The sequence below is a fragment of the Thermobia domestica genome, chromosome 7 (assembly GCF_964235325.1).
Source record: "Thermobia domestica chromosome 7, izTheDome1.hap1.1, whole genome shotgun sequence".
NCBI lineage: Eukaryota > Metazoa > Arthropoda > Insecta > Zygentoma > Lepismatidae > Thermobia > Thermobia domestica.
In genome coordinates this window covers 191,461,700-191,484,648 of record NC_137460.1, presented here as the reverse complement: position 1 = coordinate 191,484,648, position 22,949 = coordinate 191,461,700, and the positions used below count along the sequence as shown (strand labels likewise).

General features: G+C 39.4%; 1 protein-coding gene across 3 annotated transcripts in view; it reads right to left on the bottom strand.

Annotated features, from left to right (window-relative positions):
• Positions 1–2,263: 2,263 nt before the first annotated feature.
• LOC145690629 (uncharacterized) overlaps positions 2,264–22,949 on the bottom strand; it is a 33,298-nt gene continuing 12,612 nt past the window's right edge. For all 3 annotated transcript variants that reach the window (XM_081765702.1, XM_081765701.1, XM_081765703.1), the window contains exon 3: positions 2,264–5,906. In XM_081765702.1, the coding sequence (XP_081621828.1) occupies positions 5,105–5,906 (802 nt within the window). In that variant the 3' untranslated portion in view covers positions 2,264–5,104. The remainder of the gene's footprint in view (positions 5,907–22,949) is intronic.

Sequence of the window (22,949 nt, the reverse complement as noted above, 5' to 3'; positions counted from 1 at the left end):
CAAGGAAAGATGGCTTCTGACAGTTGGGTAGAGCACGTATTGGAGGCGCTGTTGCCAGAGGCTCCGCAACAGAAACAGCAGTTCTGGCAACAAACTTAAGACGTTTAACAAGTCGTCTCAACTACCGGCAAGAGCGCGGTCAGTGACCTTCGTTGGCTAGCAACAGCGTGAAAGAATACTGCTGTGATTGGCGAACAATCCTCCCTCTCGTTTTACTACAGGAGATGATTGACAAAATAGTTGACACTGGAAAACTGTATGGAATGAAAATTAACATCGACAAGTCGAAAGTCATGAGAATATCCCGTGGGAACACGCCCTTACGGATCAGAGTAGAACAAAGAAAACTTGAAGAGGTCGATAATTTCAAGTATCTGGGAAGTATTTTGACGAGAGACGCTTACTGCACCAAAGAGATCAGGTCAAGAATTGCCATAGCTAAAGAAGCATTCAACAAGAAAAGATCACTCTTAACTAGCAGGCTCAATATTGGACTTAAGAAGAAGTTGGTCAAGTGCTATATAGCGGCGCTGTCCAAATGGCGGCCTTCAAACCATTTTCTGCGGCCCACAAAGCTTTCACGATACATTATTTTTATTACTGATAGTATTTTAATTTATATTTATTAATTCGTTTAATGTTTCCACTCTTCTTTCGAAATAACGCATCCATTTAGCGATTCTGTACAACAAAAAGGCGCGGATATCTACGGCAGCACCTTTCCCTAAAAACTCTGAGTTTGGTCGGAAAAGAGTGTCAATATTTGATAGTACTTATTTGTGTGAAAGTGCATTTACCACCATGAAAATTGTGAAGAGTTGCTTCAGAAATTGCCTTGGAAATTCTTTTCTTTTACATCTCCTGTGGCTCACAACAACAGAAATGGATGTATATATCCCAGCCCTTTAAACGCTGCTAGTCACCCTCATTTGTCACAGATTGAATAAGTAATATTTCAAATACCTTTTTTATATTTTTCTTTTGTAGTTTAATAATAATAATAATAATAATAATAATAATAATAATAATAATAATAATAATAATAATAATGATAATAATAATAATAATAATAATAATAATAATAATAATAATATTTTATTATTATTATTTAGCTGCGGCCGTCCACTTTACTAGTAAAGACGGTTATAGCCCTCAGGCTCATTATAATTGGACACCACTGCTATATATGGAGCATTGGACTGTATGGTTCAGAGACTTGGACATTACGGAAGTTAGAGAGGAAATATCTGGAGAGCTTCGAAATGTGGTGTTGGAGGAAGATGGAGAAGATCAAATGGACAGAGAGAGCAACAAACGAAGATGTTTTAAACCGGCTAGAAGAAAACAGGACACTTCTAGTCACCATCCTTCGTAGAAAGGCCAATTGGATTGGACACATTTTGCGAAGAAATTGTCTTCTTCACACCGCCATAGAAGGAAAGATGGAAGGGAAGCGAGGGATAGGAAAAAGAAGAACACAGCTAATCGATGATTTGAAAGGTAGGAGAAAATAATGGGAGTTAAAAGAGGAAGCTGAAGATCGACAGAAGTGGAAGAAACATTTCCAGGCCAAAATCTAAAACTGAAAAAAAAATAAAAAAATCCTCATTAGTCCCAGGACCTGCCAAAAGGCAGAATACTTAATAATAATAATAATAATAGTAATAATAATAATAATAATAATAATAATGTGCAACTATCTGTTAGAAGTCACCCGTCATAACTCGACAATAATAGAGGGCTCATCTTGGTTCGATCCCGGGCCATGTAAATTCGTGTTGTACAACATCGTGTTCGTGGGTTTTCTCGGGGTTCTCCCATATTCTCATTCTCCCTTACTAAAAATTTCATTTTATTTATTTTCATCCACTAGAACATTCAAAATTAACGTTGAGATAGAAAATCCCGCAAATATGAAGTGTGTGATACGGTACGCTCTCTTCGGGATAAACAACTTTCGACGGTTGATATTTATCGCTAACTGTATAGTTAATGAATGTATAATAGATCTATAAAATGCATTGTACAAGCCTACGCTCGCAATCTCGCAAATGCAATCAGAATACTAAATAGTTTCTGTGCACTTGTACGGTTTGGTCTGAACATCTAAATCTGTATTTGCAGCCTTAATGAATGATGCAAAAATTAAAACAAACATATTTAAATAAAAATTTTCAGACATTAATTAGTATATATGTTCATAATATTAAAATATTATTGATATACAATTTTAATCAAAAGAAAAACTATTGTCCAGGAACTATTATATTTAAACGTTCATTTATTATTTGTTATTATTAAAAAAATACATTAAAACGTTCATATTTGCATTAAAATATTTCTAAAAGTATTGTTATACTTCCTGTACTTATAACGCTACTTAACAAAATACTGTCTTGTCATCTTGTTATCTTCATATGTTATTACTTCCTCCTTGAATATTTGAAAAATAATGCCTGTAACTCTTATTCGTTCACCGATTTGCAAAATTATTTTTGTATCTCATAGCTACGTTTGTCCTCTATGTAATACATTTTTTCTTTGTTTCCCGGTGTTGTTGGTGTGCTGATAACTGAAGAAGATTGCGACCAACATGAAGATGAGGTTGGAGCTGCAAGCCGTGATAACAGAGGGTTACGAGTCTATCCAAATTCATCTCCGAATGACAGTTGTTGTCAGTTGCTATCGTTGATGTCAGTACAGAGGTTGTTCAGTCTACATTTGGCCAATTTCGACTTACCTAAATTTAGAAGAATCCATGGCGCCAGGTCCGTAAGTGCTCGATGTGTTTTCCTTGGTTCCTAGCAATAGCCCGACAGCGTAATTTCCACTGTAATAGGCTTCTCTGAAGAACTGGGAGGGGAATCTTGCCCCATCCCTTTGCACAGCTTTCCAAAGTTCTTCCACAGTTGTCACACGCCGTTTTCCCAAAGCCCGCTTCAACAATCCAAATCCACAATAGCCCATAGGACTTGCATCTGAAGATTTAACAGGTACCTCATTGAAAGGTATCACCTGTATACCACTTGCTTCCTCCATCTCCTTGTAGAATGCGAGGGACGATCGTGAGGTATGTGATGAGGCCTTGTCAATGTGAACGCGCACCAGATTGGCGTCATTTCCGTACATTGTTGGAATTTCACGCTCGTAGATCGGCCGCATGATCTGCTCCTGCAAATACAGCGAATTTATTTTGCAGTTCTTCGCCACCCTACGAATCTTCAGTTTACCTCGGTAACAGTAGCCAGTAACGACCATGAACCCTTTTGGGAAGGATTCTTTACAGACACGGACCCACCTTCTGAAGTTCTTGGCGCCTTTCTCTCGGTGCATGATGGCTCTCGGTTTGCCGCAGTTGGAAAGGTAAATCCATGCTTCATCGATCATCCACCTTTGTTTTGCCAGATGCCATTCGTACAGCTTCCGGGCGTTACACTTTCGTTCCTTTTGGTGGGCATCCGTGAGGAAATGGCCGCGGCACTTTTTCCAGCTTGAGTTGAAGGTGTAACGTCCGGCTCAGTCCCCAAAGACACGTCAAGACGTTTAGCCATACACCTTTGTGTTGGCGGATTTTCTTGCATTGCCATTTTGCGAAGTTTCCTCTGCATTGTGGAGGTAGTCTTGGTGCATTCCCGCATCCTAGGCAACTTCGTTGGTGGTCCAAATGGTGGAGCTTCGTTGCCCTTGTACTTTTTAATAACATTTTTTATTCCACTTAAACTGATGTTGCAACCATTCTTCTTGCACTGTTTTCTAATGACAGAAACACTAAAGTGGGCATCATAAAGACCCGCAACATAGCCTTCCCAAAATCGGCTTAGTTTTGGTCACAGAGCGGAAACCCACACCCTTGGAAACAAATTTAACACAACACTAATAACAATGGTCCTGTTTTGTGCGTTATTGTCGTTAGCGCGGAGAAACAATTCCGTTCCCAGGAAGCCATTGCACAACACTGCAGGACGCCACGAGCCAGGTTGGGTGAATCCATTCTGCCCGGGAGGGGAAGGAACGAAATCGGCCAAACGTAGGCTGAACAACCCCTGTACAGGCACGCAGTTGAAAAAAAAATCGGTTAACTCTAGTGTGCTTGATCAACCTATAGAGGACGATCCCTCACCGCATCGGATGATCAGCATGTAAATCGTTATCGACGAAATGATACGCTGTAACCGTCGAATCAAACAGCGAAGGTCGCCTCGGAACTCAAACTTCCCCAAGAAATAGTGCACTTTATCGTAACGGAGGTGCTGAGGTATCACAAAGTAAACGCTCGTTGTATCCCGTGAACACTGATGTAAGAGCACAAAGCAGATAAAGCAAGTTTGTCAGTTCTGTTGGCGAGGTACAAACATGGGGTTGAGGCTTTTCTTCAGTGCATTCTCACAAGGAATGGATAATGGGCTTATCATTTTGACCACGAGAACAAGAGACAACCGCTGGAGTACCGCCATAGCATACCTCCACATTCTAAGAAATTCAAGGTGCTCCAATCTGCAAGGAAAGTTATGGTGACCATTTTTAAGACTCCCAAGGTGTACTCACTGACTTCTTGGAACAGAGAACCACGATAAACTCAACGCTACGTGGAAACGCTGCAGAAGCTCCGCGCAGGGTTGCGCTCTGTCCGGAAAGATTTGGAACCTATTCTAGAGCATTGCCACACCCGCCTACACCCAAGTCACCAAACAAAAGAGAGGATGCAGCGCCTGCAGTTCAAGGAGCTTCTACCACACGCGCCGTTACAACCTTGACCATGCAACTTACGACTTTCGTCTGTTCCTAAAGATGAAACAGTACCTTAAAGGATATCTCTTTCTTTGTGACGAGTTGAAAGCTGTCACTCAATCGTGCTGTCGACAAATACTGGAATACTTCTCTAACAGGTTTGCCTGACTAGTCACGCGTTTTTGCAATTGCAAGGAACGGGGTGGGGATAATGTCGAAAAGTAAATAATGCATTACATAGAGAACAAATATGCTTATCAGGTACAAAAAAATATTTCAAAATCGGCTAAAAATAAAGAAGGTAGAGCCACAGAGGCATTACTTTTCAACCAACCTTCCTAATATATATATAATGTCACAACAGTACAATCGTACATCATTTCATATCTATATGGGTTACCATGTGAGTTTTCAATTTACGTTTTAGATTAAAAGCCATACCACATTCCTCACAGGAATATGCTTTTATATCAATGTGAGTTAATAAATGTTTGTTCAAGTATCCTTTCAGATTAAACAACTTACCACATATTTTACAGGAATATTTTTGAATTCCAGAATGACTTAATATGTGTCTTTTCAATTTTGGTAGAACATTAAATGACTCACCACACTCCTTACACGAATATGGTTTCATTCCTGTGTGCATTGATAAATGACTCGCCAAGTTCCATTTGTCAGTAAACGACATGTAACACTGATCACAAGAGTATGGCTTTACACCAGTGTGCAATGATAAATGTCTGATCAGATTACGCTTGTCAGTGTACGACATTCCACACTCTTCACAAGAATATGGTTTTAAATTTGTGTGAGTCAATGTATGTCTATCCAAATGGGATTTCCGACTAAAGGAACTTCCACATTTCTCACACGAATATGGTTTTACATCTTCATGTAGTAACAAATGTCTTTTCAGATTTCTTTTATCAGTAAATAATCGACCACACTCCTCACAAGAATATGACTCCGTTCGTTTGTGAACTGATAAATGTTTCTCGAGTCTACGTTTTTCATTGAATGATTTGTCACATACCTCACAGGTAAATGTTGTTATATTTGCATGAGTTGTCAAATGTCTTTTCAAAAAATTAATTCGAGAAAACGACTTATTGCAACTTCCACACTGATAAACTTTGGCAGCTGAAGCTCTAGATTCTTCACTTTCATTATTATACCTAATGAATAAGAAAAATACAATATCAGTGCAATGATGACATGCTTTAATTAACTATAAAACATTTAAAAATTGCAAACACAGAAGGCTGTTTCACGTACGTTTAACCAAACGTGACTCTTGCACCCTGCGCGTCCGACCTCAGTGGGACGGATCTGTCAGTCAGTATAGTGTGTAAGCTGTAAGAGTGTGCTTGTTTTTCGGTACAAAAACTTTGTGTAACTTTTCCAAATGTTTGTGTTTTTTCACAAGGGCGAAAATGACGCCAAAATTGAATCCCTTTTGGGAGAGTTATGTTGTAGCCCTTTACGACGAGAAGTTAGTGTTTTTATGATCAGCAACAAGTCTCAGAGCAAGGCTTGTGACATTATCAAGAATGAGATCGGAAAACATACGACTCCATGGCCCCAGAGTTCGGTTCTCCAACAAATGGGATGAGAACATGCTACCAATAGCGTACAGGAAAAACTTCGCAGAATGACCATACAATAGAATCCCCTGACACAAAAAGAGATGGTGAATCGTCTAGGCCTACATGTATTTTTGGGAACTGTCAACTGCATTCTGCCCTGACGACTTATCCTGAAAAAGTATTTAGGATGTTCAAGTGTATGCTCGGAAGGTGTATAAGCGGCACCTGACAAACCGAAAATAGTGGTACGTCGTTAAAATAGATAAGGCGTGTGTGTATCTTTACGCCTTCGGCAAACCAAAAGCCATCATGTTCAGAGAAAAAGGCGTGAAGCTCTTCACAAAGTGAGTCGGAGTAACAACTGAAGATGCTTTCCCGGGTGGGTTTATAGTGATTGCCCGGCTACTGGCACTGATATTAACTGAAGGTCCGAGGGGCGAGGAAGAATCACACAATTAACTTGCAGTACCACCGGGAGGAGTTCCTGAAGCCGATCTACGAGCAGGAGGTGCTAGAAGTATACGGAAACGAGACCAACATGGTCCACACCCATCAAAACAAAGTTTGAATCACACACCTCAAGATCATCTCTCGTATTCCACTAAGATATGAAGAAGGCTTCTAGAATATAGGCCTTACCTTTCAATGAGATACCTATGATATCTCTAGATGGAAGTACAATGAACTTTCTGGATTTGGGATGTTTGAAAGGGGTTTGGCAAGGTGTGTGTGACAACTGTGAATACATTCAGGAAAGCTGTGACAGAGGAGTGAAATAAGAACCCCCTCGTAGCTCTCCAACGGAAGTTCTGCAATTTAAACGACGCTGCTAGACTATCGTTCGCAACCAGAGAAACACACCGAGCACTGCTGCACTTGGTGCTATGGATTTCCCCAACTATTTGTTAAGTACAGTTTGCTTACCTATATGCGAAACAGCCTCTGTGTTTATGCCTAACTTAACAAAAATATGTATACTTAATAAATTATAAGATCTTTTAAAAAGTATTGAGCCTTTTGCGCACGAGATGGCATAGTATCCCAAATGCCAGCGTATACGACTTACAGCAGATCAGGTAAACGTAATTTGAACGCTGATAATTCGGTGGATGTCCGAAAGATGTTGGATTTCTTATAACCAGACGCAAGGTATTCCGTGTAACGTGGGTTCCTGTCACCACGGCATGGCGCGTCCTCAGGTTGCGGATCGAGGAGAAGGCCTCTAGATAGAGAGGTTAGCTGCGAATATACTGAATAAGCAGTCGCGGACAGACGACTAGGAGTGGTCCTCCAGCTTGGGGGTTTGGGTAAGGCTAACACCCTCATCCTGTAAAAAAAGGTACTTGTTCAGAAACATTCACAAAAGCCTCGGACAAGGACTGATAACTTGGCACGACATCAGCAAAAGAAAATGGACATGAGATTTGGAACATGGAATATTAGAAGTCTTTATAGGGCAGGCGCGTTAAAATCTGTAACGAGTGAGTTAGAGAAATACAGGATGGACTTAGTAGGAGTTCAGGAAGTTAGGTGGGAAGGAAATGGATCTGAGAATTCCGGAAATTTTACGTTCTTTTACGGGGAAGGAAATAAAAATCACCAGTTAGGAACAGGGTTTTTCGTTCACAAACGAATATTACCAGCAATTAAACGGGTTGAATTTGTTACTGACAGACTTTCTTTTATTACTCTTAAGGGACGGTGGTGTGATATTATTGTTTTAAATGTACATGCTCCAACTGAAGATAAGGGTGACGATATAAAAGATAGTTTTTACGAAGAAGTGGAACGGATATTTGACCAACTCCCGCGATACCATATGAAGATTCTATTAGGGGATTTCAATGCGAAGGTAGGACGAGAGGATATTTTCAAACCGATTATAGGGAACGAAAGTCTGCATAAGGAAAGTAATGACAACGGTGTTAGACTCGTGAGCTTTGCAACATCCAAAAACCTAATCGTGAAGAGTACAAAATTCCCACATCGCGACGTTCATAAATACACTTGGACATCACCAGACGGAAAAACACATAATCAAATTGATCACGTTTTAGTAGATAGAAGAAGACAATCTAGCATAATTGACGCCCGGTCGTTTAGAGGGGCTGATTGTGACACTGATCACTACCTGGTAGTAGCGATAATACGGGAGAGATTATCGTTGAATAAAGGTAATACTCAATGTCCGAAAACGGAGAGATTTAATTTAAAGAAATTAGAAGAGAGCCAGGTAAGAGAGGAATACCAGATTGAAGTTTCGAATAGATTCTCGGTCTTAGAAGACTCGGAGTGCACTAGTGTTGAGGATACTTGGATTGAAATTAGAGATAGCATTAAAAGTTGAGCAATAGAAAAACTGGGACACGCGGAAATACATAGGAACAAACCATGGTTCGACCAAGAATGCATTAAACTAGTAGAGAAGAGAAAACAGGCAAAATTACGGTGGCTACAAAATCCGAATGAAATAACTACACAAAATTTCGCAGATATCAGGCGGGAAACTTCCAAAACTTTTAGAACAAAGAAACGGGATTTTTTGAAAGCTAAAATTAAGGAACTTGAAGATAATAGTAAAAATTAAAATATTCGGGACATGTATAAGGGGATCAGCGAATTTAAGAAAGGCTATCAACCTCGTGCTTATATATTAAAGAAATCTGACGGAACAGTTCTCACTGATACGGATAGCCTCTTAAATAGATGGAAAGATTTCTTTGACGATTTGCTGAACACGCAGCCAAAAACTAATGTGCGTGGAGAAAAGGAGATACACACCGCAGAACCGCATATTCCAGAACCCAATCGAATAGAAGTGGAAGCCGCTATAAAGAAATTAAAGAAACACAAATCTCCGGGTGTAGATGAAATTCCGGCTGAGTTAATTTTAGCTGGAGGCGAAAAATTGTGGAACAAGATACAAAAACTCATTCTCCTTATCTGGAACAAGGAAGAATTGCCACAAGAGTGGAAAGAGTCAATCATTGTTCTAATTCACAAGAAAGGCGACAAAACTGACTGTAATAATTATCGAGGCATTTCTCTTCTGTCAACATCCTATAAAATCCTTTCAAATATTCTGTTAGCAAGATTGACCCCATACGCAGATGAAATTATTGGAGATTATCAGTGCGGATTTAGACGAAATCGATCAACTATCGACCAAATATTTACCATTCGCCAAATACTCGAAAAGAAGTGGGAATACAATACCCCGGTACATCAACTATTTATTGATTTTAGAAAGGCTTACGACTCGGTTAGGAGAGAAACATTATACAACGTTCTTACAGAGCTTGGAATACCGAGAAAGCTAATTAGATTAATTAAGATATGTTTAAGTGAATCCCAAAGTAAAGTCCGGGTAGGAAAATTTTTGTCCACGAGCTTCCACGTCGAAAATGGCCTGAAACAAGGAGATGCGTTGTCGCCATTATTATTTAACTTTGTGCTGGAATACGCCATAAGGAAAATCAAAGATAGCAAGCAGGGCCTAGAGTTGAACGGCATTCACCAGGTTATGGAATATGCTGATGATGTAAATTTAATAGGGGATGATAGGAGAACAGTAGAAATAAATGCAGAGAAAACTAAATACATGGAAGTGCGTCGGGACCGTAATACGGCAAATTGTGGAGGCGTTAAAATATTAAATAATACTTTTGATAAAGTGGATACTTTCAAATATTTAGGATCAATATTAACAGACGAAAATCATATTCACGAAGAAATTAAATGTCGACTAAAAGCAGGGAATTCGTGTTACTATTCGGTTCAAAATCTCTTGTCGTCGCGAATTCTGTCGAGGAATTTGAAGCTTAAAATATATAAAACGATAATCATGCCTGTTATTCTGTATGGTTGCGAAACATGGTCGCTTACTCTGAGGGAAGAACATAGACTGAAAGTATTTGAGAACAGGATCCTGAGAAGAATATTCGGACCCAAGAGGAACGAGAATGGGGAATGGCGGAAGCTTCATAACGAGGAACTACATAGTTTATACGGTTTACCCAACATTGTTAGGGTCGTCAAGTCTAGGAGGCTTAGATGGGCAGGTCATGTAGCTAGAATGGAAGAAAGTAGAAACGCTTTCAAAGTCTTGACTGGTAGACCCATAGGAAAACGACCATTAGGAAGACTTAGGCGCAGATGGGAGGATAATATTAAGATGGATCTCGCAGAGATAGGAATACAAAGTAGAAACTGGATCCAATTAGCTAAGGATAGAAGTCAGTGGAGAGCTTTTGTGAACGCGGCACTGAACCTCCGGGTTCCATAGGCCATAGAGTTAGTTAGTTAGACGCAAGGTATTGCGCCGTAAAGATGAGTGAACTTCCCACAAAATGGTGCTACATTTAATAATTTTTATTTCGATAAAGAGACAAATACTGCACAGGCATGTGAACAAATTTATGCTGTTTGTAGGCAAAATATGTTATCAAAAGCAACAGCCAAAAAATGGTTCAGTCACCTTCTATCTACAAATTTCGATGTCAAAGATGCTCCTCGTAGCGAATAAACCACGCACAGCAAAAGTGAACGATATTCTGGCTGAAGTCGAGTTAAGACCGGCATGTAAGCAATCATGCCATCGCCAACGACGTACACATCCAACTCCAAACAGTGTTAAACAAATTGAAGAAAGCTGGCAACAAAAAGAAGCTCGACGTTTGTGTGCCACATAACCAGACTCAAATCAATGTTTGATTTGTGAGGGGGAAGGGGGGCTGGGATTTCCCCACTTCTGGAAAAATCATCCCGGCTTCTGGATTAGTTAATAGCGTCCTAACCAGGGATAGTGGTTTTCCTCTCGCTGTACATAGTTCCTTTATTATGGAAAATATTTTAAATAACACTCTTAGAGTATTGTTTTCTAAGTTTGGATGACGCTTCTTCTGTCTCACTTCCCTTTTCTTCTTTCCCGTACATGAGACTGTATTTGTTTGTGCTAGCTACTCGCATAAAAATACCGTTTTTGGGAGTTTTAAACGAATCTTGCAAGAAAACAAAACCAAAGATGCGTGTTGTTTCAAGGTCTGCAGTATATTTGCAAGGTCCCCTTCCTCTTTGTCAGCAAAGATGAAGGGAAGGATTTGATGTTTAAGCTTACCATTGAAACTCGAAGCATCGGACATCAATAATATTTCAATAATGTTTCTTCTTCCGTTGACAAGAAAAGAAACAATTGAGGTACTAGCAAAAGCACAAGTGGACCAGAGTTTTCCCTCTTTCCTCGTGCATCACATTACAGAAGGAAGAAATGTTTATTGCTTTCGCGGTCAACATGTGTTTGAAATTTTGGATCCTACAGCCTCCCCAACCAAAGGCAAGAATGAATACAAGTCTGTGCTGTCATCTACAGTAGTTTTTTTTTTTTTTTTTTTTTTTTTTTTTTTTATGGCTAATACAGGAATAGAAATGGAAAATTTGATCTCAGGAGAACAGTGTAAACCTACACTATCACTAGAATTGAATGTTTGTTGAGAAGGAATAAAGGCAATGGGGAACATTACAAGTATAGAGGAAATACAAGTTACTATACATTCGCGCTTGCGGGGTCAATGCCATATTTGTTTTTCGTCTGCGGCTGTCGCCGTGACAGATCCGTTTGGGACACCAAGTTTTATTGCTCGTTGGGCGTAGGAAAACAGATGCTTTTCTCTATTGGTCGTAGCCACATAGGGGCCGGCGTTAAATTGACAACAATACACCACTTCGGTTAATTTGGATTTTTAAACAATCGAAGAGTTATATAGGTTCCATTTGGCTTTCAAGAAAAAGAAAAGAAATAGGCAGGGCCAGGACTTCAGAGTTGTTCGCAGCAAGTTAGATGTAAATGAGCCCTCTAGTGTTCTCTCGTGTTGACTTGATGGTAGCTATGCGTTCGTTCTTGCGCGGAGTGCATTTTACACCGGTGTAAATCGAATACTTCTTATATCGATCAATATTTTGGTAGTTTCTTATTATCATTATTTTTATGGAATCATAAACCTATGCGTGTGTATTATTTTTGAGCATTTGTGTTCGTGTAACTAATCTTAAACATTAAAGTGCGTGTCTGTAGCAGAGCCCTGCACGGGCCGGGCGCGCCCGGTTCGGCCCGGCCCGACCCGTTTCAAGTAATATCAAACTGGACCGGGTCCTAACCGGGCCGGGCATATTTCGGGCCGAATCGGGCCGGCCCGGATACTCTGAAAGACGGTTCGGAAACTAATGTTGTCAGCCTATTTGTTTCTTTAATGTCCTCCACTACCTCTATTTTTGCCGTGTTTGTACGGTCTTACTGTCAGCCTATGTTAATCGTAATGTGTTTGGGAAACTGATTCTTTATTCAAGACTGCGATGTACTGGTAATACTATTACTATTACTACTTCTACTAATACTATTACTACTTCTACTATTACTACTACGACCACTGCTAATACTACTACAAGTGCTATGACTTCGCGTCATAGTTGACATGTCTGGTGGTACCGAATTTATCTTCTAAGTACAGAATAAAATTGAGAAATGCTAGTTTTTATGGCCGGTCTGCGTAGAATGTGAACCGATGCTTGATCTACGAGGGAGAATAGTGGCTCAATAGAAAAAACAGTCACATCTGGTGCTAGAGGTCGTCGGATCAATCCCTGCTCATGCTATGTGAGCTTTGTTGTGGACAAACATCGTGTGCATGGGAGTTTCTGGGGTGGTTCCGCTTCCTCACACTGTTTTCTTTCCACCAATTCATCCCATCATCATCCATTCAGCCTGAGCCGTAGTTACCTAAAGAACGTATGATAAAGTCAAGTACTTGACCTAGTAAGTGGAATTTGGTACGCTACCATTGGACCACGGAGGGCAAAACCATAAACTGGCGTGCTCATAAGATCAGTGCAATTTGTAGTAATGTTCAATTAGCAAGGCAAATATCGAATGGTGTTACATGTTCATGTATTGTTTATAGTATGATGCTACAAATATAACAAAATATAATGATCAAATAAATCACCAAATCGCCAGGGTCGATTAGGTGTTCCTGGAACTGTGGCTCAGTGGTTGAGCGTTCACCTCTGGTGTATGGGGTCCCTGGTTTGATCCGAGCTCTCGCCAAGTGAACTTTGTGGTGGAACAACACCGTGTGGGGGTTCGCGGCGTTCTCCTTTTCCTTCCACTTTATTTACTCCACTAATTTATTTCTCACCATCGTCTCCTTTAGGCTAGTTGGCATAACTTGGAACCACCTACCAAGAAGAATAAACTAATGGATTGGGAAGACAGACATTCTGTCTCTGGTGAATTTGATGATGAAGTAGACATCTACCTCAACATGTCATCATGTGTAAGAGAACTAGATATACTGCAGTGGTGGAAGCAACAAGAACAAACATTACCAAAATTGTGTAAATTAACGCGTCAGTATCTCGTTATCCCTGCTTCTAGTGCGTCTACTGAAAAAGATTTTAGTACTCAGGAACGGAGAAATGCTCTAAAGCCTGAAACTGTTGACTCTGTTTCCGTGCTATTCGATGCGTACAAGGACATACAGTAAAGCGATGTTCATTTTGCACTATTGGTTTCTTAGGAAACCTTATATTTTCATTTTCTTAATATCAACTATCCCTTCTATTATATGTGATGTTAAGAGGCATTTTTGATAGCTGATATCTATACATTTTTCATTCAGGGGATTTTTGAGGTATTTTTTGATCAACAATGATATGTGTGGATTTTGTTTTGATTTACTGCCTCGCATTCCGTCATATAGCTCTGTTATTTACTTGTTACGCACCGTTCCAGGAACACTTCATCGATCCTGGGGTCTGGGTGATTTATTTGATCATTGTTTTTTGTTATTATTATTGTAGCATCGAATTATAAAGAATACAGGAACTTGTAATATGATTTGGAATCTGCCATGCTAATTGAACATTACTACAAATTGCACTGATCTTATGAGCACGCCAGTTTATGGTTTTGCCCTCCGTGGTCCAATGGTAGCGTACCAAATTCCACTTACTAGGTCAAGGACTTGACTTTCTCATATGTTCTTTAGGCAATTACGGCTCAAGACGTATGGATGATGATGGATGAATTGGTGGAATGAAGACAGTGGACGAAAACGGGCTAATCCAAAAACTCCCACGCTCACAATGTTTGACCACCACAAAGCTCACATAACACGAGGAGGGATCGATCCGACGACCTCTAGCATTAGATGTGAATGCATTCTACTGGCCAGACTACGCAGACTGGCCATAATATCTAGTATTTCTTCGATTTTTTCTGTACTTAGATTGTAAGGTATGTACCACCAGACATGTCAACTCTGACGCTCGTAGCAGTTGTAGTAGTAGAAGTAGTAGTAGTAGTAGTAGTAATAATAATAATAATAATAATAATAATAATAATAATAATAATAATAATAATAATAATAATAATAATAGCAGTAGTAGTAGTAATAGAGTAGTAGAAGTACAGTACTTTACAGTCTTAAATAAAGAGTTAATTTCCCAAACACCAGTGGCGGCGGTTGGACGTTAAAAGTGAGGGGGCAAGACATGATCTGAATATTTGTATATAAATGTTGGTTTTCCTGGTTGTTTCTAACATTTTGTTTGACGAAAGGTTGTATAACTAATAGGATACTATATTTTCAGTTAAAATACCGTATATCGTATATAATAGTTTATTAAGTAAATTGAGAAGAACAAAGCAAGTAGATACTAGCCCTTTGTACTCTTAAACAACGAAAGTGTAAGAAGAGATTTTATTCCTTGCTCATGAACATCTTAAAATTCTGTCTGGAAAATTGTGTGATCAGATTATTTAATAAATTTGCAAAACAAATAAATAGAAAGGATAATATTAATCATAGTAATGAATAATGATGCTTGTTTTGCTAAAGTTATATTGAAACTGAGGATTAATGAAAAACTTAATATTTAATTCCACACATGCTATTAAATGTATGTTATTACTCTTAGAAAATGAAAGGCAGTAAATACTACAAGCATATGATACGACATTTAAAGAAATATTTGCTTTTACAACTTCTTGAAATATGTTCGTTGCCATTAGGTGCAGTTTTCACTTTCTTGGAACACATCAAAACACAACAATACTTAGAATCAATCCACACTTCAGTTATACAAAATAAACTTAAAACCTAGAATTATGTTCAATTTACTAAATTTTATTGTATATACACTCGTACATCCTTAAACACAGCACTTCACTCGTATATTACACTACAAAACAATGGAAAAAGGTAGAAGTTGTTTCTTATCACGCTCTTTTTAATCGATATTCCTTACTTTTGAAAGAAGAAAAGACATTTTAGGAACTGTCAATTTTTGTGCAATTAAAGAATAACTTGTGAAATAGGCCCTACTTTTTTGCATAATGTTCTTTCGATTAGCTTCAAAGCGGCTCACTAACATATCGAGCCCTTGTAAGAAGGAATGAAAGTATGCTGAAATTGTGCTGCAATAGGTTATTTTTTGGGGTTATTTTCTGTGGCGATTAAAACGCAATTACTGTAGCTTTCTTTACTCCACGGGAAGACAACCAATACGTATTCACGCAACAGCAAATATTATATGGCAGCATTTTTTCCTATTAATCAGTAACACATACAAAATCGTTACATTTCCAAATGAAACTATATACATTAATTGGTTACTTCAAAAAAGTGCGGGGGCAACTGCCCCCCTTTGCCCCCCCCCCCTAATCGCCGCCCATGCCAAACACATTACGATTAACACAGGCTGCCAACATTAGTTTCCGATCCGTCTTTCACAGTGTTCGGGCCGAGTCGGGCCGGCCCAGCTCGGCCCGGTTAGAACCCGGCTCGAGATTCGGGCCGGGCCGGGTCGAGCCGGGCACAGAATTCAGATCCATTCGGGTCGGGCCGGGCCTGGGTTTGCAGGGATCTGGTCTGTAGTACCATTTACGTACAGCCGTCATAATGGAAAAACAACGAACTATATTGTCATTTTATGCTCCCAGTACGAAACAACAGGAACAGAGACCGCCAAATACAACAGCAAATGAAGGCACTTCATCGGGTAAGGTAAAACTTTCTGATAAAGTGAATACCGATATAGAAGTCCCACCAGCAGAAGAACGTGCTAAATATGATGCTAACAGTATCGTTCTCACAGAGTCGGGAAACGAGAGTAGTGCAAATGTCGGTGGTTGTGTTGAATTATCTCGTTTTAATAACTGGAAGAAGAGGAGACTGTGGTTGGTAATAAACAAAATGAAATTAGTTATTTGTTCCATGTGCAGTGAAATTCGATCTCTTAACGTAGATAGTATGGAACACGTACGTATCGACAATGCGTTTATAGACGGTGTTTCTGCAACTAATCCCAAGAAACTTAATGACAAAATTGGTGATCATGGAAGATGCAAGTCTCACCTCAAGTGCATGGAAATAATGGATAATCGGAAGAAAGAGCACATTGGGGAATCCATATAAGAAAAGCACGAATCTATGGTAACTCCAAAATGAAGAAAAAATTAGAACAGCAGCAGCACTCATGCGTACTGCATATAAGATTGCAAAAGAAAATCTGTCTTTCTTGGCACATTTTTCTTTGGTTGAACTTCACAGATTAAATGGGGTTTCCGTGGGAAATATGTTATACTCCGATCATGCGTGCAGAAACATGATAATGTTTATTGCCGAGGAGATGAAGAAAAGTCTTGCTAAGTTTATTGTGAAGTCAGGAGAAAATTTTAGTATTTTAATAGATGAGAACACGACACCATCTAATAAATCTTGTATGATAATTTATTTTCGTATAGTTTTTGACCGCGTTGCGTGTAACAATTTTTTTTTTTTTTTTTTTTTTTTTTTTAATTGTCGAACTTGACAACACTACAGCAGAAGCTATATTAGGAAGCTTGTTAGACTTTATCTAACCATGGCATAACGGGAAACGTTCTGAAGAATCACCTTCTTGGCTTAGCAACAGATGGCGCGGTAGTTATGCAGGGTTGTTACAATGGAGTTGCAACAAGATTACGTGAACTGTTGAACAACGACTTAATTGTGGCTCACTGTATGAATCATAAACTTGAGCTTACAGTTCACGATGTGATTAAATTTGTCTCTGATGTGCATCATATGCAAGCATTTATGTATGCTTTATATTCAGTGTTTTCTCATAGTCCAAGAAACCAGACTACTTAAACAATAATGAGACGAGCTGTCAACAAATATTCTTACGGCTTCTGTTCTGCAATTGAGTGGTCAATCGCGTGAGAGAACATCCGAATTTCATTCACTTCATTTTATGGACTGATGAAGCGACATTCTGCAGTGATGGCAACGTGAAACTTCACAATGCACATTACTGGGCAGCGGAGAACCCTCACTGGATGGGAGAAGTCAATCGGCAACACCGATGGCGCATTAATGTGTGGGGTGGCATTGTAGAAACTTAGGTCATTGGGTCATGGTTTTTTGCTGGTCATTTAACAGGTGCAATGTTTCGTGATTTCTTGCGACACCATCTACAGCCGCTATTGGAAAACGTACCGCTCCATATACGTCAGACGCTTTGGTTTCAATTAGATGGCTGTCCAGCCCATAATGCTGTCATGTGTAGGGAAGAGCCGAATGTTCTATTTCCGCAACGCTGGATCGGAAGAGGTTCCAATCCGCGGTCGCCCGACCTTACTTGTATGGACTATTTTTTCTGGGGTCGAATTAAGGATTTTGTGTATGTCAACCGACCAACTACAATTCGCAACATGCAAGACCGCATTCCGGATCATCAACGTAGCCGAGTTGGAAGCTGTTGCTCACAATTACGTACAGCGAATAAATCGCTGTATTGCTGTTCGGGGACATTACTTTGAACATTTGTAAAAGCCAGGGGGCGTCGATTACACTCCGCAGAAGGTAAGCTGATTCTTTAGCTCTTTACTCATCTTTCTCCAATGGCTTGACTGCAACGCCTCAGCTTTCTGTCTGCATGTTTTGTTCCATGCTTTGGCAACAGCACATTCAGTTCGTCTTTCTTCGTTGCAACCAATAGTTTCTTCTTCCGTTTTGTTATAGCATCGTACATTGTCCCTCATCATAGTTCTCCCCATCCACTGCGCTTCTGTTGCAGCCATACGGAAACCACTCTCTTCAACTATTGCGTATGTCATTGGTTCCCTATTTAGAGCTTCATTCAACATCAGCAAATGTACCTCTGCTTACTGTTACAGTATGTACCCTTCCCCTGTCGTGGTCTCTTGCTGACGCCATTGTTGTCGCCACTTACACGGTGTGATTCCGCGTATGTGCAATTGTACGTCCCGTTCGTTTCAGACCAGTATTTACTCTTCCCTTTGGTTCTGCATGCAGAAACCCTCGCATCATCTGACTTTGACTTCGTAATGCGATCGTGTTGCTGCCACAGAGGAAGAAATATGCCAACGTATTTCCTCTCGACGTTTCTCTCATTGTAAAATGTTTCAATGTAGGCAACCAACCCCTGTTTCCATGTCAAATTTTGCAGATGACCCCCGTTGGAGATATTCCCGATACTCCACTGGTGTCGCTACTATTTTTATTGCATTCTACACATACGATTCGGTAGTTCAATCGTTTGTTTGACGGTTCTATGTGCATTATTAGCTGAGATAAAGGCCTGCTACGGATAGTCAGATACAAGTCTCCAACAACGCCTCTAGCGGCTAAATGGGAAAGGATATGACAAAGTTTGTCCTCTAAAACTTGCATGACATTTAATGTCCTTTCGAACGACTTCAACAGTTATACCACTTTCCAATTCAAATTTTGAGGTTGCCCCCCGTTGGAGGCATTCACGAGATGCCACTGGTCTCGCTACTATTTTTATTGCATTCTACACATACGATTTGGTAGTAAGACTATTCATGGCTTTGGATTAATTGTTTTAACAAAAGAGACACTGACCAAAGCTTAAAACTTTACTTTATTTTAAATTATAATTTGTAACTGTTTCGAATATCTAGCATATCCTTCTTCAGACACGATCGAAATTAATGAAAATACAGATATATATATAAATGTTGTTATAACAGAGTTTAAATTCTTTAACCGTCATCAGATGACGGTTGCCGAAAACATGAAAAAAAAAATAAATATATAACTTTAAAAGGTTCATAGCTCCAAAGCTTCAAAGCTATGGGACCTATCGTAGTTAGGTCAGACTTTACTTAGGAACTTATATGTGCGCTATCCAAAAATACATGTCTCAGAATCCTAAGGTACTTACGTAACAATTTAGGGAGTTTGGCTACGAGCATATAAGTTGAAGTACACACGAACTACCTCTATAAAAACTGTTGCGGAAGTACCACAGGATTCTGAAACATGGATATTTACCTGGGGCACGTACTAGTTCCTACATAAAATCTTGACCCGACTACGGTAAGTCCCACAGTGTTAGAGCTATGGACTTTTAAAATTCATTGTTTCATGTTTTTGGCAACTTATAACTCCGAAACGAAGGGTTTGTGCACCCAGATTGGTCAATAATTTTTGTTTTATCTTGGTGTCAAGAATCACCTCTCAAACGTTGTCGGTGTTATTTTGAAGAACCATGCTTTACGGAATTTTATGTAAACATATACATGGTATTAACACTATCATTTGCTGAGAAGTTTCATGGTCTAATTCTGAAGACTACAATCAGATTCTAATGAAATACATACGGAAGCACCGTGAAAGTATTCTCTTTCAAACAAATACACAATCAACAAAATTCATGCAACCATGCTGAAGTTATGCGTGATCATACATGGAATTATGGTATGAACACTGTCAGCCATTGACGAATTTTATGGTCTAGTTTTGAAGACACTCATTACATCCTAATGAAATTTACACGAGACCACCGGAAATGTATGCTCTTTGAAATAAATAAATAAATAAATAATAAAAATCGTTGGGTGTGAACAGACACATTATATATATATATATATATGTATGTATATATATACACAAAAGGGTCGAATTGAGAACCACCTCCTTGTTTGAAGTCTGTTAAAAATGGAGGCTTTCTCGAAAATGACTTACAGTATTGTACAAACTTTATAACTAAATATTTGATTTTAAAACATTATGGCAGAGTAAGATTGTTTAGGAAAAATTGTAAAAGGATAATTTAGTGCCGAATTACTTTTTCATATGAGTTTCTCGCAAAAACTGTAACGATATTCTTCGTATTTCATAAATATTTCACTAACAACCCTACACTAGGGTAATTATTTCTCTGAGGAAAACTCAGGAAAAAATAGTTTGATGACGGGATGAGTTTTCCTCAAACGAGGATAAGAGCTAACGAATTTATTTACAGTACATGAATACAAGCAGGGCGAAGGGTGATAGTGTAGTGAAATCAAACCCGGGATCCCACGCACTAGATGTGACCTCTCTATCAATGAGCTATCGCAGCCCGAAAAAGCAGAAGATAATTGTAAGTGAGATGATTTGCACGTAAGCTGAGCAGATTTGCTAAGGAAGGTGTCAAAGAACACTGAAAGAGTATAATTAATAACGCATTAGATACTAGACACAGTAAATAAGAGTGAAAGAGTATAATTAATAGCGCATTAGATACTAGACACAGTAAATAAGAGTATGTTGAAAAAAGCATTCTAAAATTTATTACTTTTTCCATTAAATCGTTCCTAGAGGCGCTCGTATCTTTCTGAATCACGTGCTGTACATTTTTAGCTCCCGGCTTAACATACGGGAACTTATAGTTTTATCCCAGGTTGGTACAAAGAGAGGTATATACAGTGCTGGAAATTGGTATAAAGGCAGAGGGATATTTGAAAATAGGAGGAGGCAAGAATGCCGAGGATGGATGTAAGTGATATATTTACAAAGTAATGTTGTATACTGTACAAAATCAAAGGCATATCGTTTGCTAATACGTCATTGGCACACGTAATTTAAACAAAAAGAGAAATGGGACGATTGTCGGGTGGAAATTGGTATAAAGGCACCCATGGTTACTTGTCGATTGGTGCCCTCTACACGTTCAGCACTACCCCTGATACGCCTTTGAGAATCAGCTGACACAGTGTGATAAGAAAAGCGCGGGTGTGAACGTCTGAGAGCTGTTGTGTGGGTCATGCCCCGTGGAAAATTGTTGTCTAGTGGGGAACAAGCATGTGTCTGTGCGTACAAGGACATGGGCCTGTCAAATCGGCAAATTGCAAAACGGTTAAATCGTTCAAGTTGTGTAGTTGATAATTACGTTCGGTTGGGTGCACAATATGGAAAGAACAGGAATATGGTAGAACGAGAAAACTCGCAGAGTCCACGAAACGATTAATTGTGCGCAAGGCAAAGGCTGGAAGTATGTCATCTTCCCAAATTGTGGCTGCTTGCAAGTTACCTGTCACATCCAGAAGAGTGCGTCAAATTTTGAATCAAGATCCACATCTTACACTTAAGAAACGAAAGTGTAAACCACCCTTAAATGCGACGCACAAGCAGGCGCGACTCCAGTTTGCGCAAACACATATGTCGTGGACATTCGAATGGAATCACGTTGTGTTTAGTGATGAGAAGAAGTTCAATTTAGATGGTCTGGATGGTTTTGAATACTATTGGCATGACCTTAGGGAAAAAGAGCAAGTGCAAATGAGCAGAAATTTTGGTGGAGGAAGTGTTATGATTTGGGCAGCGTTTTGTGTTAAAGGTACAACCAACATTGCATGGCTCAACACCAAGATGAATTCATCGACATACACAGAGATGTTAGAAATAGAATTGCTGCAGATGTATGAGGAGTTGGACGTACAAAACCTGATTTTCCAGCAGGACAACGCTGCTATCCACAGGGCATCAGCAACTCTACAGTGGTTTCAAGACAAAGGCATTAATTAAGGTCATGGAGTGGCCAGCGAGAAGCCCTGATCTTAACCCGGTAGAAAACCTATGGGGCATCCTTGCGCGCAATGTTTATCGCAAGGGACGGCAATTTGGGACCATTGCTGAGTTGAAAAACGCGATATGAGAAGAGTGGTGAGCGATTCCACGGCAACAACTAACATATCTCATAAAAACAATGCCGAAGCGCATATTCCAACTCATTCAGAAGAAGGGAGGGACAATCAAGTACTGAACACTCATTTTTCATTCTGCACTTTAAATTATACTTTCATTTTTGTCAAAGACACTGGGTGCCTTTATACTAATTTCCACCCGAAAATCGTCTAATTTATCATTTTGTGTATACTACACGTGCCAGTGACGTATTAGCAAACGATATGCCTTTGATTTTGTACAGTATACAATGTTACTTTGTAAATAGATCACCTTTATCCATCCTCAGCATTCTTGCCTTCTTCTATTTTCAAATGTCTCTCTGCCTTTATACCAATTTCCAGCACTGTGTATATATATATATATATATATATATATTAGACAGATAGATATAGATACATATGCGTGGGTCAGTCAGAAATTTAATTGCACTCCTTCGTAAATTTCGGTCGAAAGCTATTTTGATGAAACTGTGTGGCAACAATGCAGACATGTAGCTGTATCGTGTGACGTAGCGGCTTCCACGAGGCAAGTGGAGGTGTTCTGATAATCAGTCGTGAACATGTCTCGACAGCTGCAAGTGGCGTCCAAATTG